General features: G+C 43.4%; 1 protein-coding gene across 2 annotated transcripts in view; it reads right to left on the minus strand.

Moving 5' to 3' along the window:
- Positions 1-8,072: 8,072 nt before the first annotated feature.
- Positions 8,073-14,301, minus strand: part of LOC117247830 (protein FAM53B-like) — a 29,432-nt gene continuing 23,203 nt past the window's right edge. For both annotated transcript variants that reach the window (XM_033612408.2, XM_033612407.2), the window contains one exon: positions 8,073-9,259. In XM_033612408.2, the coding sequence (XP_033468299.2) occupies positions 8,906-9,259 (354 nt within the window). In that variant the 3' untranslated portion in view covers positions 8,073-8,905. The remainder of the gene's footprint in view (positions 9,260-14,301) is intronic.

A 14,301-nucleotide genomic window follows, 5' to 3' on the forward strand; every position in this document is an offset into this window, starting at 1 on the left:
CATTACACCACCACCACCAGCCTGAACCGTTGATACAAGGCAGGATGGATCCATGCTTTCATGTTGTTTACACCAAATTCTGACCCTACCATCTGAATGTGGCAGCAGAAATCCAGACTCATCAGACCAGGTAATCTTCTGTTGTCCAGTTTTGGTGAGCCTGTGTGAATTGTAGCCTCAGTTTCCTGTTGTCAGCTGACATGAGTGACACCTGGTGTGGTCTTCTGCTGCTGTAGCCCATCTGCTTCAAGGTTGGACGTGTTGTTGGTTCAGAGATGGTCTTCTGCAGACCTTGGTTGTAATGAGTGGTAATTTGAGTTACTGTTGCCTTTCTATCATCTTGAACCAGTCTGGCCATTCTCCTCTGACCTCTGGCATCAACAAGGCATTTTCACCCAGAGAACTGCTGCTCACTGGATATTTTCTCTTTTTGGGACCATCCTCTGTAAACCCTAGAGATGGTTGTGCGTGAAAATCCCAGAAGATCAGCAGTTTCTGAAATATACAACAACCAACAACCATTCAAACAACCATTCAAAGCCACTTAAATCACCATTCTTCTCCATTCTGATGTTCAGTTTGAACTTCAGTAGGTCGTCTTGACCATAACTCCATTGAGTTGCTGCCACGTGATTGGCTGATTAGCTATTTGCATTAACAAACAGTTGAACAGGTGTACCTAATAAAGTGGCCAGTGAGTGTATATGCATGAATATTGCTCAGGGGGCACTACTCGTAGACAGAAGTGTTATATATTAGCGAAAATGCATGTGTTTGGTAAGTACTGAGCATATGGCTGAGTAAACGAGACTTGCGGGTGAAGTTTTCTTCTTAAAAAGGTTTGGACAATGGGTAAAAGATGAACTAATCCCCTTTAAAGTACGTTTGAGCCAGCGTAAAGCATCTAAACTGTCTCCTAGCTGTGTTTGATGATCAGTCAGAAACCGTCCAGTTTATCCAGGGACTTCATTTGGACCCAATTAGCATTTTCATGTTCATTTGCCATCCACCCCGGCGGCTGATGTCTGTGGAGATAACATCGGCGTCTGCTGCCTCCTTGTCTGCCCATGTTTACAAATGTGTGACTGACGGCAGGCGCCTTTCCTGTGTGCGCCCACAGGGCCCAGCTGGAGGGTGGTGGAGTAGATCTGATGGACGTCAGACTTATTATTCTCACTTTGGTTGTGTAATGTACACACACACATCTGTAGAGCTGCAGTCCATAGGTTACTTGCTACAAGTTCATTTCAAGTCAAGTACACAGGAGCTCTTTGAGGACACCTTTTGTGTGTGTTTGACTGTGTGTGCGCACTTATACGAACCCACTTTTTAAAGAGCTGGTGTGTTTGTATCTTTTCTTTTTCTGCCCATTAGTATACACGTAAATTGTATCTATATGTTCGAAAAATGTGTCTTTTAATCATTTCTTTACACAGTTTTGAGGAACAGAAAAATAGCAGATGCCTGTCAGAAACCCAGCCTACGCAAATCTTTCATATCAGTGACATCTCAGATTTGTTTAGTGATCCATGTCTGATGTTGCTTCCACTGACAGCTGGTTTGAGAAATAATTGACCATTTAGAGCTTTGAAGGCAGGATTGAAAATAGTGCTGGCAAAAAATAAACAAATTGTACTTCTGAGAGCTCAGTTCGTACCAGGTCAACACTGGTACGAACTGCCTCCACGATATAGCCACAGCCTAAAGTCCAACAATGACAAAAGCTCTCGTCTTCTCCAACCAAGGGTGGCATGGTGGCTCAGTGTTAAGTATTGTCGCCTCATAACAAGAGGGTTCCTGGTTCAAACCCTGGAGTAGGGGAGCCCTTCCACGTGGAGTTTGCATGTTCTCCCCGTGTCAGCGTGGGTTTTCTCTGGGTACTCCAGCTTCCTCCCGCAGTCCAAAGACATGCAGGTTAATTGGTGAATCTAAATTGCTGTAGGTGTGAATGTGTGCGTGAATGGTTGTCTGTCTCTGGTCCCGTTGATACGACAATGATTTCAACTGAAAACAGTAAACTTTAGTTGCGTTTTGGCCGATCGTTTACACGACAGTGGCGTTTTGGTTGCCTGAAAATGCAACGTTTTGAAAACAGGTTCCAGGGCACAATTTTTTGGAAACGGCACCGTCTCTGTTGTCATGTAAAGTTGCAATATACAGCTCCTCTGAAAACGGAGACTTTTCGCACATGCGCATTACGGATCCAGTCACTAGGCATGCGCGAGAAAGTCGACCATTACAACAATGGCAGACTCCCGAGCTCTGTTTGTGCTGCTCACCCTACTGAATTTATCAACGCCTCTCCATCATGTAGATGTACTGTAGCAACTCCACCTCACTGTCCGTCCAGATGAACATTCGTGCGGTTGCCATTTTGTTTGTTTATACATCACCGCTCTGTAGAAGGAATTGTATGTGCGCAGGTGTGTGTTCTTTCGTTGCAAAGTCACACCGCCAACTACTGGCCTGGCATGTATACTGCAGCGTTTTTGGTCATTTTTGTTTCAAAATTGATTTTTATCAAAACGTTGTCGTCTAAACGCAGTATTTTTTTCAAAACGAAAATGAGAAACGATTCTGTTTTCAGTGGATCTTTTCATGTAAACATGGCCTCTATGTGTCAGCCCTGCGACCCCTGAATGAATGAATATAAGTGTAAAATGTACAAAATCTTAGATATTTATAATCACCTATCATCACCCTGACATGTGCAGTCATTTGTGATTTAGTTTGTTTTTGTGATTCACTTCATCTCAGAGTTCAAAGTTGCTCAGGAAGCAGGTGCAGGTTGTAAAGGTCAGAGGTCAAGTGTTAGTTGCAGTGATAAAATGAAAATAGCCAGGTGTCTGTCCCAACTGACAACAACTGACTTTGAATTTTTTTTCCTCCTCTGTCTACCCAATAAAAACTGTTCATCCGATATCATGGAGACAACCCCGCAATCACTAAAACTCAAAATTTAAAAAAAGCATTACATAACAAACAGTGTGTTAAATCAAATGATGTTGTCAAACCAGGGGTCACGTCACATCCATTATCACCCCAGGTGGTAGTCGCACCAATTCAGCCTCGATTAGCCATGACCGAGGCGAGGCTCCTGAAATGACAACCCCCCACCACTACCTTTATGCCCAAGGTCAAAGGTAAGCGGGCAGGCTGCAGCTGCGCTGGCTGTTCTCTGATAGTAACGGCTAATTTCAGTTTGATTACAACTGTAGTGTCCTGACTCAACCCCGTCTGCTTTGGTCACTCACATCACGAGGAAAACAAACATCAGAGATTTAAACTGACAGCGCAGCTGACCTGAGGCCAGATTATAAACGAAGGCTTTTTATGCAGAGCGGTGATACAGATCTGTTTGCACTGCTTTTGCATGTTCCAGGGATTTAACCCTGTGTGCTAGGCGGATTGCAATTTTATGGAAAGGGTTATTTGAGTTGCTGCAGGCAAATGAAGCTGCTGTGTAATGGTGATTAGGTGTGTATTTGTTGCAAGACACACAAATGATTTCCTGCAGATATTCACTGACCACATTGTTAAACTTTTTTCTTGATTCACGAGCTTCATCCACTCTGGATTCGGACCAGGAGGAAGGCAGCACTAGTCGACCCAGATGTGACTGGTGTGATGGATGGATGTGGACCAGCCGCTGCAACAACATGTCTATTTCAGTCCCCCATTGTTTGGCACTCAGTCATCGCTGTGTATGCAGCAAGTCAACAGGCAGTCTCCTGTGTGTGCTACCCTTTTGCTCACAAAAGAAAAAAGATTCATAGAAAAAAAAGGTGGTGGTGGTGGTGGTGGTGGTGGTGGTGGTGGTGGTGGTGGGGGGGGGGGGGGGGGGGGGGGGGGGGGGGGGGGGCATGTGTTTCCTCCATCTCAGCACGTGTCCTTCCACCGAGTACAACTGCCCCACTCCCACTTTCCTCTCTCTCTCATATTCTATCATACGCCCGGTTGCAGCTCACAGAATGGGAAATGTTTGGGTGGCATGGCAACACATTTCCAAAATGGAATAAATGCTTGGCAGCATATGCGTTGTCAACTAGTCTGTGGCCCCTATGACACTCCTTTTTCTTGTAATAGGAGAGTATACTTAGCAGGGCTGGCAGCATCAGTCCTTTGAGAAATGCTTGATTTGAATGAGTTGCTGTGAACACCGCAAAGCACATCAACACCAAACAATGTTGCCATCTGCTCCCTATAAACCGAGCCGGATTTACGAGCAGCAGTGTGACTTGAATTCTGGGTTTGCTGGAGGTTTTTTTCTGTCATTTCGACAACATGTACAGTTCAGGTGACCGTCGCTATCTTGCTCTTTTCTCCTCTAACTGGCAGCTGCGAGGAAAACTCTCTGTGGAGACATTTTGCATCATAAGTACAGTAATTAATGATACTGATTTATCCCTATTTGCACCATTATAACATAATGACTGTAACTATTATTGTTTTTGGATTGTTTATGCGCCTGTGAAATCCTTTGTAAACTCCTCGTGAGATTAGAAGTCATTATGAGATTCAGTGTCTGATTCCTGCTGGAATAACTCGTCATGATATGTGAGCTTTTCCTCCATAGTGGCTTTAACATATGTGACCTACTTATGTAATGTCAGACTCATTTGAGGGAAAAAGAAGCCAGGGTTGTACTTCAGGGATTTCCAGGTGCTCTTGGGTGGCTGGCATACAACAAAACCAGTCATTACAGCGTGTTATGGAGATGTAAATCACACAGAGATGCAGGAGCAGAGGGGCGAAGCATTCATGGGAACCATAGTGATAAAGTGTTGGGTTGCACTCTGTCACCTCTGAGTGGAGAGTCAATCTGTAACATGTGACACTGCCGGCCACCTGTCTAAAGGTGTCTGCTAACACACGTACCCACTAACAAGTACACATGTAGATCCAGATAAACACAGCTGTCCGAGGACAGGAAGATTAATTTGACCATCGGAAAGCACAAGATGTACTATCAGTAAAGTGGAGGAGCAGCTTTCAGCATTTGGTCTCCTGAACAAAGAAGTGATGTCTGTACTTAAGAGCAACTTTCAGTCTAATTGTCATTTTGTTTTTCAACTGACTTTCTGTCTCTGTTGTTTATTCTGTTGCTTCCTTTAATTGTTCATTCAGTCATTACACAGTGTATATATAACATGCTGTTTATTCACATACATTTAATTATTGTTATCTCTGATCCTTTACAAAACTTCTACACAAACTCCCTGATAGCAACTACTGTATTATCACAGCGGAAAGCCAAGTGTCAGTGTATCACTTATATAGGCTACTTCTAAATATATGTATTACCAAAAAGGGCTGATTATGAGAGAATCGGCACCCTGGGCATAGATATGCAAAAAATGTTGTCCTTCTCGGGTAAGCGGATTAGAATTTACGCAGTTTACAAAATCCAGTCGAAATTAATATGAACACCTGAAGATCCACTCATTACTAAAAGTGTATGACATCCAAGAGAGACAATAAAAACTAAAGTAATGGTCAGAGTTGTCATATTGAAATTTAAGGTGTGTTGATGGATTCATGTCGTCAACTCATGCATTGATGTTTCACCTTAAAAGTTGCCGGCAGTCGGCCCAGTGAATTAAGTTTTTTTTTCTCAGACTCCAGCTGCTGCATGAGGCAGCAAAACATCCTTTCACTTTATAGTTATAGTTTACTGTTATGTGACCGTCCTATTGACCAATCAACAGACTGCAGTGTTCACAGCTCCACCTTTTAGTACCAGATCTGTGTGCTAGGTACCCCAACAGAGGGGGGACCAAAAATTGGTACCATCCACAACTTTTCACAGTGGAAACAAAAAAGACGCTTACTGAAGTGAACTGAACTGTACCGTACAGCTTGGTGGAAACGGGGCATTTGTGTCTTCTTTGGTCATTTTGTGTGTCTTTGTGGTTGTTTTGCTCATTTTTGTAATTATTTTGTGACTGTTTGCAGTTCCTCTATATTCCTTTGTGGTCTCTTTGTGTCTCTGGTTATTTTGAGTCTCTTCTTGTTTATATTTGAGTGACACTTTGCAGGTGAAGGTCAAGGGGGTCCCTTGACACTTATGGCCCCTGTGCCCATGCCCTCTAGGCCCGTTCAATAATCCATCCATGATTGCAAAGACATTATTTGCCATTACGTAACATTATGCATTTCTTTGCAACATCCTCATCCTCATGCATGACCACACGCACATTAAAACAAAAGACAGTATAATGGTAAATGAGTGAAGTATCAACTAACAAAGGAATGATTGCACAGGTGCACACAACAGCAGCAGAGAAGAAAATACTGCACACACAAGGGGAGTGTTCATGTCAATCAACATGGCCTAATGTGAGACAGACCCATTTGAAAAAAATGATCTTGTTGACACTCAAAACAAAACTTACTACATACATGTGTGCTGTTTTTTTCTTCCTGTGGCTCTGTGTTTGCTCTTCTGAGGCTCACATACAGTATATACAATGTCTCATCTCCCCTGTTGCTCTATTTTTGACTACCCATATTATATAAATACACTCATAAGTTCAACCAGAGGGGGCTTAGAGACCTTAAAACTATCTGCATTCCCAAAGAAACATTCCTCTAAAGCTCAGATGCAGGCATGATTTACACTCAGCTGGACATTAACACCCGATTACGCCTCAAAAGGCCGAGGAAAAGTGATGTCACTCTTCTGACCTCCTCTGAAGTTCTCACAGAATAGTTCAAGTGATTTTTGCTGACTGCGTAAAACACAGCTTTCTTTGAAAACGCAGCCAATGTTTTCTCACATGTAATCGAGGCCTCGCAGTCCGGGGCGCTGTAAATTTGTGTAACGTGTCCGCTTTCCTGTCTCCCTCTCTCCAGTGTCTACATTTGCCAGCCACAAATACAATGCTCCCTATTTATAGCGCTTTTACCTCAGATATTAACTCTCTCCCCAGCGTAGCCCGCCACTTCCTGTCAGAGAGGAAACCTGCGTGTGTGTGTGTTTGTGTGGTTCACTGACCTTTGGGAGCAGCGAGAAACCAGACTGCGGTTCATGGCAACGGGATTTTGTTTCCAGCCTTTTTGTGTCAAGTTAAAGAAGTGAGGTGTGAACAGATGTTTGAGCCGGTTTTTGTTTTCCATCCTCTACACTTTAGCTCTGTGTCCTTCCTTTCATCAACTCATTCCTATTCATACAACATCTAGAGATAGAGAGACAAACTCTCACATAGAGGGCATGAAAAAGGTGACAAGTCTTGTGCATATACACTATCTATTTGAATTAGCATGTGTGCTGCACTTGTACGTTTATGTAAGCAAACACCTCAGGGTTAAGATGCCGGAGTTCACCCTCCTTCAAGGCTATGATCGAAGGAAAAGCTGCAACTGGCTGGAACATCCTGTTTTTGGACGTAAACACTGTTATGCAGCCAGGGCTTTCCTCCCCATGTTGGAAAAACAATCTGTCCTATCACTTTATGTCAGCCATCAGCCTCCCCGGTGGCCAATTGTGGTGACGACACAAACTTTTAAAGCTGTTTAAAGAGCGAGACCCCTTAAGAAGTAGGTCTTATAAAAGGTGGCAGGTGCATTGAGTTTGTTTTAGCGACTTGGACAGACATAAGAGAGACATGATCGGAAATCCCAGGGAGGAACGCTCTTTTCTGTCTGTCTGCGGCACAGATCCCGGGACATTTTCTCCTGACATCACCTCCTCTGGTCACTGCTGGGTTACAGGCCAGGGATATTCCATGTCTAGACTTCCTGCCATTTTGTTTGGGGCTGGTAGGTATTACACAGATGTTTACCTAACTTGCTGTATTCAAGCGCTGTAAAAAGACAATTTGCCCCTGAAACAAAAAGGACATCAAAAATGCATTTATAGACATCAAAACAATGAAGTTTGAATGAGTGAGCTTCAGTAAAATGGCTCTGAAATGTGACGCAGGAAGTGAGCATGGGGGAGCGAGCACGACTTCTGAAGAGTACCTGGAAACTTTGCAGCTCGTTCAAAACTTTGATCTGACAAAGTGAAACACAAATCTCGCTTAAAAGCACAAAGCGTTCATTAATAAGCCGAAATTAAACCAGACGTATGAGTGCAGGTTGTAAATTTATTTCATGTCCGTTCTGTTAGAAGAAAGGCCTCGTATTCTTGCTCCTTCACAAACAGCTCATAAAAAAAACACAGTTACTTAGAAAAATATACATTGATATTAGGACTGAAAACTTGAGATTCAGTGTTTAATTCAAATATACAATTTTGCATATTAAGAAACTACAAAAAAAAAAAAAAATTCAAAAAGGTGGAGAACCGGGAGAGCAAGCATCCAAAGGAAGGCACTGTCATTTTCCGAACTCCTCGTAAAGCTTATTGAGCCTACATTCAGCAAAACAAAATCAGATTTCATGTGTGCACCAAAGATAACGATGAAGGTCAAGGGTAAGTCTGTGAGAAGGTGCTTCCTTCTGTTGTTTACCCCTCCCTGTTCCACCTCATCCTCGATGCCTTGACTTTCTCTGAGTATTAAAAAAAACTTGAGCTAAATACAGGAGAGCCCAGCTACTGCTACAGTACTACAAACCTAAGGTTAGCTGACTTTGGAAAGATCATCAGGTTGAAAAGACAGTAGGGGCTGAGAGTTTTTTTTAAGACTAACCCTCACTTTCCTACTCCTGAGTTAAGCTGAAAACCCAATGAAAAAACAACTAAGGTCACTGTTTCTTGATTCAAACAGTACGAACGTTCAAGGCAAATGTGTCGTTAAAAGGCAGCTGGTAACCACATACTTAATCCATCATCTGTATCACTTTCCTTGTCCTTCCCTTTCAAACTCCTCCACTCTTTCTCCCACAGCCCATCTCTTCGTACATCATCAATGTCCAATAACTTTCCAGACACAGTCTTTTAAAATCTCCTATAAAATGTTCAGTTTCTCTCAATCTGGTCAAGATCCAGCTCTCCCCCCAGCTGGAAAATGTCCCTCTGTGTCCCGCAATCACCCTTCCAGAGGGTGCGTTTGCCACCCACGATGCCCACAGGAGAGCCGGGCCGCGAGTCCATGCTACAAGCCGAGTCGCTATCCAGCTCCTCGTAGGATGAATCCTCTTCCTCGTCGTCTCCCGCCGCTTCCTGCCGGGACTCCAGTCCCAGCTCGGACACAGCAGTGAAGTCTGATTCTAGTTGGCCGGAGGTGTCGGAGGTGGGAGGGGGCAGGGCTGACTGGCAGCCGTCGGTGGCGGAGAATCCGGGACAGCTCAGGCTCTGAAAAGTTTGAAGTTTCTGTATAGAGGACACAAATAGAAAACATAGATGTTAGTTTGTGCACCTCAGCTCGTGTTCATAGTCTGGCTTCGCTGCTCTAATGAGTGCTGTAAAAGTAGAGGGGTTTGTCAGGGGGGAATTCGAGCTCAGGGTTTTCCAGAATGTCAAATTGGGTTTCAGTTCAGGCTGCCAAAAGCTGGCGTTCCCTTTCATCGACGGCATGTGAACATGTAAACACGAGTGCACACACAAGCCATCGGAGAATGTACACAAAACCTCCTGGGTTCAAAAATAACACACAAAACACTGAGAGGAGTTGCAAACCAAAAAGGTATCTTGTTTCACACTGTGCTCCAGGCCTATTGGAAGCCACTGTGAAACACATACTGGGAACCCAAACTTGTGTAGTGGTTACTATGTTTTGTAGCTCCATGCTCTCTGGAGAGTCTGGGAGAATCTGGATGTGAACGACTGCCTTCGTTTTTGCTCCTAACACTTGACCTCCGAGAGATTTAATTCACTAAGAAGTTGTCTTTCATGCTCTCTGAATTCCTCTCTGCAACAAAGAAATGCAGCCGTGCAGCGCAGTGAAGGGGTTAATGATCTCTGGAGTGCCCCAGCAGCAGATGTTGGAGGCATGGAGGTGAATAGAGATGAGGTTTTCTCTATAGAGCCTCGGCTTACATGATGGACACCTCTAATGTTCCCTAGTGTGTTAGGACATTGCCTTTCCTGTTACAATGAGCTGGGAGTCTCCCTTTCTTAAGTCTTGCTTTAGTAGGCTTACTTTTTTTTTTTATCCCTGGCCTGATTTAGCACAGCCCAAGAGAAAACTATAACGCAGGATTTTGTCTGTCTGAGTTAAAGGTTCCTTCACTTTTCCTGGATTAACTTCACATGTAAGCTGCTCAGTCGCAGGAAACCTCATCTGCAAACGCTTGAGGTGCTCATGTGTGGAGGAGGAGGAGGCCTTTCACTGTAGTTACCCCACTGGAGTGGAAAAGGGGATTTCTGGGCCCTTGCTCTCTCTGTTCAACCCCCGGTATTACCCCACTACTAATTATCACAGCAGAGGAGGAGACGAGAGGAAAGGGAGAAAGGAGGGGGAGAGGCGGCTTCTCCACAATATGCTTTCTATAAAATCCACCAAGGCCGACTGGGATTTGGGTGGGTGTGGCAATTTAGGTTGGGGGAGCAGGGTTAGATTTCTGCTGTGTACCCAGCTTTTTTTTTTCTTTCACTTGAGCACACCCCCACCCAGATGAAATACATACACACACACACACACACACACACACACACACCCACACACACACACACACACACACGCATATATTCACCATTACCACTCACGTGTTGGCTCTCTACTCTCGTGAGGTCATGTCTCTCATAACCCACTCCCATAACTAGGAGCTGGGTTACTTAATCTAATCTTTTACTGACTAAAATAAAATTATCACATTAAAGTTGTAATCCTTAAAGCTTCAGTTAAAATCATGCTCCTCTGCCTCCTGGTGTTGCTTCTCATTGCATTTGCTAGAATCTACCATAGTAAACAAAAACAACCAATCAGGGCTGAGGAGTCTCTGATGCAGCGGCCAGTCATGAACTGCTGTCAAACTGTCAAACTAGACACGGTCATCAAATATGAGTCAAGATTCTGTAACTTCATTGCCTATTTCTCCCCTCAAATATTTTTAGAAACATATTTTAGTGTACTGTTTAGCTGTAAAATGAGAACGTTTGCAGCCGACTGCCATGTTGGAAACAGTTGTCCACCGGCTGGAGCGTGATGCACTAAAATATGATTCTAAAAACATCTGAGGTGAGAAACAGGCAATGCAGTAACATTTGATTTTTTTCAAGGACTAGCTGTCTCATGTACTGCTCTGTCCCTCCAGGATTAAGCGGGCTGTTTTTGGGATTGCTGCTGCATGAAATGCCTGATTACACGGCAGGTTTTCTGAAAAATTGCACATAATTAAAATCTGTTTGTGATGGTAAGGGGGATAGGGGATGCCATTCTCGAGAAAGAGAGAGAGTGTGTCATTATGCTGCGAGCAGTTCAACAATGAAATCAGATTTTACCCATTATAAAAAGTTAAATTTGCATTAAAGTTGTGGTGATTGGACAAAAATGTAACATTGTGCAGATTGGCTGAATTTAGGGATGCACCACGTTGGATTTTTTTGCCAATATCCAATATGCAACAACTCATTTGGCCTATAAACGATACAGATATCAATATTTCCACTTCTTTAATTTTAGTGATAGTTCATTTTAAAGCCCATTTTGGCTGATACCAATGACGTACTGATGTTGTCTTGCATCCCTAACTGAATTTACGTTACATGTATCAATCTCAACATCCTGGAGGGACTGACTACTGAGTGGATGAAGTGACAGCTAAAGTAAATATGACAAAAAGTATTTTTATAAACTACAAACTGCATCTTTAAAGGGGCACTCCAGCTATTAAGCAATACGATTCCATTAGGTTGAGGGACTCCAAATAAACATTTAAAAAAGAAGCAAGAGATACCTCCATATCCTGATTTTAGTCACTAGTAGTATGAAGCTACAAAACACCACTGAAAGGTCTACAATGCAGGATTTTCCTAAAAACCAATGTATAGACTCACACAAAAGTTATCCCTCTCAATCATCATCTATGACCCACTAAAAGTGTGAGGCCATGTATCTATCTGCAGAGACGCTGCCCTCTTTCTTATTTTGCAATGATTGGGATATTTTAGACTTGTAGCCCACCAGCTGGGACTTTCTAAAAATGTAGCAGCCAGGTTGTAGCTACGCGCATCTGAGAAGCTATAAAAATCGCAGAGGAAAATGCTGAAAAAAAAAACGCAAAGACGGCCAAGTGAAACACCGAGCGGATGAACCTGTAACAAAATGAGAATGAATCTGGGGTTGGCGTTCACTTTCACTTTAGCTGTTGAGCACTGAGCAATGTGGGGATGATGCAAAACTGGCCTGTCGGAAAGAAAGGTGCCATGGTTAGCTAAGATGGCCTGCGAAAGAATTGGCTTTTCCATTGCAACACATGTCACGTTCCTACTTCACACAATAGTACAGTAACTTGCTGTGTGCATACAAGCAGTATACAATAACGGACAATTCCTGCATAGTATACCTTTAATTAAACCCTCCTTTCTTTTTTAACCACCCATTTCTTTCAAACCCAACACCTTCTGTTTGTAATGCAGGCTGTTTGTTTGTTTTTTTAAAGTCTCCAGCCAAAAGTCTGTGGAGTGCTTCCTTATATATTTTAGTTCAAGATGTTTCAACCTCTGGGGGCAGCAAACACACCAGAAGTGCAAAAGAAGAAGAGCAACTCTTGTATCTGTTTACAACACGGGCAAACAAACTGAACTGAGAGGATTCATGAGGTCACATTGTTTTAATAAAAAGACAGAAGACTTAAAAAATGTGGTCAGACATGGTGACGCTAAACTTATGATTGCTGGCCTTAGATTGGATCGAATGAAAATCCTCTCTGTAACAGATGGCCTACTTTTTACTTTATTTTTCAAGATATTCACCAAAATTAAGAAATAAAACACTATTTTAGATACATTACTGATATTCTGGCAGACTTCATCCATTATTCCAAACTACATGCAACACAAGCAGAACTTCCACTGTAATGACATTATCTACAGTTGCAACATGGGGATTGAAAAGCAGCTGCTGAGGGAGAAGCACATGCACAAGCCAAGAGGTTAGGCAAATATCCTCCTGATAATTAGGGCAAACAACAAACAACACCCTGCTATGTTCTCTGGCAAAGGTCCTGCTGTGAACTTGAAACACACACACACACAAAAAGCACATACACACAGAGGGTTGGACACACACACACACACACACACACACACACACACACACACAAAAAAAAAAACACAGGTACTTCACAATGCACTGTATTTACAGATTCAGAATATGAGTATATTTCTTTGGATTAGCTGCGTGCTGAAATTAGGGCCAGATAAACAACATCCAGCCACAAACGGCTGTGAGGAAGACAGGCAAACAGACCTCCAACAGCAAACAACTGTAAAACAAAAGAGAGGGCAGAGGTGCGAGCAAAGACAGGAGAACTTAACTCATTCCTGACAGCCAGACCACATGCTCGCACACCTCTGCATCAATTATGTGTGTCACTGTCTGCATCTGCCTTTGCTTTGGTCTGCGTGTATTTGTCTGGTATTCGCTGTACCGCAGAGAGAATGCACGGCAGATAGGTGCAAATACCTACAAGTCAGGTGAAAAATGTTAAATATGTTAAGTTGGATCAAAGGTGGAATGAGCGGTGGTGACTGCTGTTAGGTGATGCTATACAGTGCACCTTCAGGACAAGTCACAACATGTCATTATACACGATGAGTGCCGCACCTCAAGACGCCCACCTAGGTGTTCCCATGGAGCCTGCGGGGCTTGACGGTCTGCTATGATCGCCATGTCTGCCATCCCAGGAATGGGTAGAGACAGAGAGAGGAGGGGAAGAGCAGAGTGGCTCGAACTTGGGCCAGCCATAAGATATTAATAGAGAAGAGTGAGGAGTTTGTCCGCCAGCTTCCCTGCAGAAATAATAGCCCCTTTCTTCACATTGCCATTTCTCTCCTAAATGCACAGGCAACCTGCACACACACACGTTCAAGCATTGGCTCCACATGCCCCTCTTTTACCACCTCTACTGCTAACACAGCAAGGCCAAAGATAGCCTGTAATTTCTCTTCAAAAGGCACAACTCGAGTTGTCAACTGGAGCTGCAAAGATGACACACGCATAAAACCATCTGAATGAAAGTGGCCTCACACGGGCCATTTCCTCTAAAGCAAAGTGTGAGCTGCGTCAACAATCATTCAGCAAAGTGACCTAGAATCAAGAGATAACATTCCCTGTGTGACAGCTCGCTACACCCACTATGAAAAAAACAATGAAGGGCCAAGGTGAAAGGGCAGTCATGGATAAAAACAAGGCAGCGGATAGAGGAGTGAACTGATATACGCGCCTGACGGGGGGGACATTCAAGGAATTT

This window comes from Epinephelus lanceolatus, chromosome 17 (genome assembly GCF_041903045.1).
Source record: "Epinephelus lanceolatus isolate andai-2023 chromosome 17, ASM4190304v1, whole genome shotgun sequence".
NCBI lineage: Eukaryota > Metazoa > Chordata > Actinopteri > Perciformes > Serranidae > Epinephelus > Epinephelus lanceolatus.